This window comes from Rhincodon typus, chromosome 45 (assembly GCF_021869965.1).
Source record: "Rhincodon typus isolate 14 chromosome 45, sRhiTyp1.1, whole genome shotgun sequence".
NCBI lineage: Eukaryota > Metazoa > Chordata > Chondrichthyes > Orectolobiformes > Rhincodontidae > Rhincodon > Rhincodon typus.
In genome coordinates, this window is record NC_063376.1 from 3,185,392 (window position 1) to 3,186,982 (window position 1,591).

Consider the following 1,591-nt stretch of genomic DNA (forward strand, 5'->3'; position numbering starts at 1 on the left):
CCGAGAAGCTGCGCCGCTCCCTGTTACTTCTCCCTCCCAACCATTCGTGGTCGCCAACCCACCCCCTCAAACCACCAAAACCCCTCCAACGGAGGTCATTAACTGCGATCTTCCAAGGGTGATCCATCTTACCCAACGTTCTGCCCGACATCCTGCTGCCCACCTCTTCCTCTCTGGCGACGGTGCCCGCTCTGTGCCTGGCAGGGGGAGAGCCAACAGGCTGGTCGCTCGGTTTGGAGCATCTGGTGTTCACCGCATCCAACTTGTTCCTCTGCCAGTCTGCGATGCCAATGGGGTCGGGGGTGGGTGGGTGGGTGGGGGGTGCACGTTGGGTGGGGAACGGGGAACATGAAACAGTCAGCAACCACAGACCCCCAACCTCACCCGCCCCGAGAGATAACCCCCACCAACGCCCCCATGCCCCAACAAACCAGGACTCGCCCCGCACCAGCGAGTCGAGCTCGCTGCATTCCTCTACCCCCCCCCCCCCCACCCAAATTGGGGGGGGGGGGGGGGGGTGGTGGGGAGCGCACGACCACCTCACCATCAAAATGTTCCGAGGGGACGTGAGAGAGCCGTTTCCCCCTGCACTTCCCTGGGAGGCTCAAAATGACGGGCGCCCCCCCGCCCCCCCCCCAAACACCCCCACCACCTCAGTCGGAGAATCTCTCACCCTCGGAGGTTCCGCGGAGTTTGGAATTCCCTCGCCTCAGAGGCTGAGACCCCAATGCCGAGAGGGGAGGGGTAAAGAGGGACCGGAGAGGGACTTGTCAGGTGTGACGGAGCGGGATAGCAGGCTGGAGAGGGCCAGAGCGGCCTCGACTCCCGTTTCTTGCGGGTGGAAAATTGGGGAATGGGGCAAAACCCGGGGTGCTGGGGGTGGGAGGGGGTGGGGGAAGGTGCGTTTGGAGGGGTTATATTTTATTTATTGGTGTGAATGTGAGCGGGGGCTCTCGAAGGGCGGGGAGGGGAGCATTGGTGTACGGTAAGCTGCTTACAAACGTCAATCCTCTTCCTCAGCTTCTTGGTCCAGCTCTGCTGTGGGTCCACACAGGTGACGCCTCCATACTTCGGGTAGAATCTGAAAATCGGAGACGGGTTCGCAACGTCAGGGTCTGTCAGTTTATCCTGGACCCCATCGCAGTGTCCAGCTCCCCCTGTATCTAACCCCGTGCTGTCCCTGTCCCTGGGAGTGTTTGTGAGGACAGTGTAGAGGGAGCTTTACTCTGTATCTAACCCTGTGCTGTCCCTGTCCCTGGGAGTGTTTGATGGGGGACAGTGTAGAGGGAGCTTTACTCTGTATCTAACCCCCGTGCTGTCCCTGTCCTGGGAGTGTTTGATGAGGGTGGACAGTGTAGAGGGAGCTTTACTCTATATCTAACCCCCTGTCCCTGGGAGTTTTTGATGGGGGACAGTGTAGAGTGAGCTTTACTTTGTATCTAACCCCATGCTGTCCCTGTCCTGGGGAGTGTTTGATGAGGGTGGACGGTGTAGACAGAGCTTTACTCTGTATCTAACCCCGTGCTGTCCCTCTCCTGGGGAGTGTTTGATGGGGGACAGTGTAGAGGGAGCTTTACTTTGTATCTAACCC

General features: G+C 59.3%; 1 protein-coding gene across 1 annotated transcript in view; it reads right to left on the reverse strand.

Moving 5' to 3' along the window:
* LOC125487768 overlaps positions 1-1,591 on the reverse strand; it is a 15,663-nt gene that overhangs the window by 6,444 nt on the left and 7,628 nt on the right. The window contains exons 3-4 of the mRNA XM_048620029.1: positions 999-1,081; positions 133-279 (exon numbers count right to left, since the gene is read on the reverse strand). Of these exons, the coding sequence (XP_048475986.1) occupies positions 133-279; positions 999-1,081 (230 nt within the window). The remainder of the gene's footprint in view (positions 1-132; positions 280-998; positions 1,082-1,591) is intronic.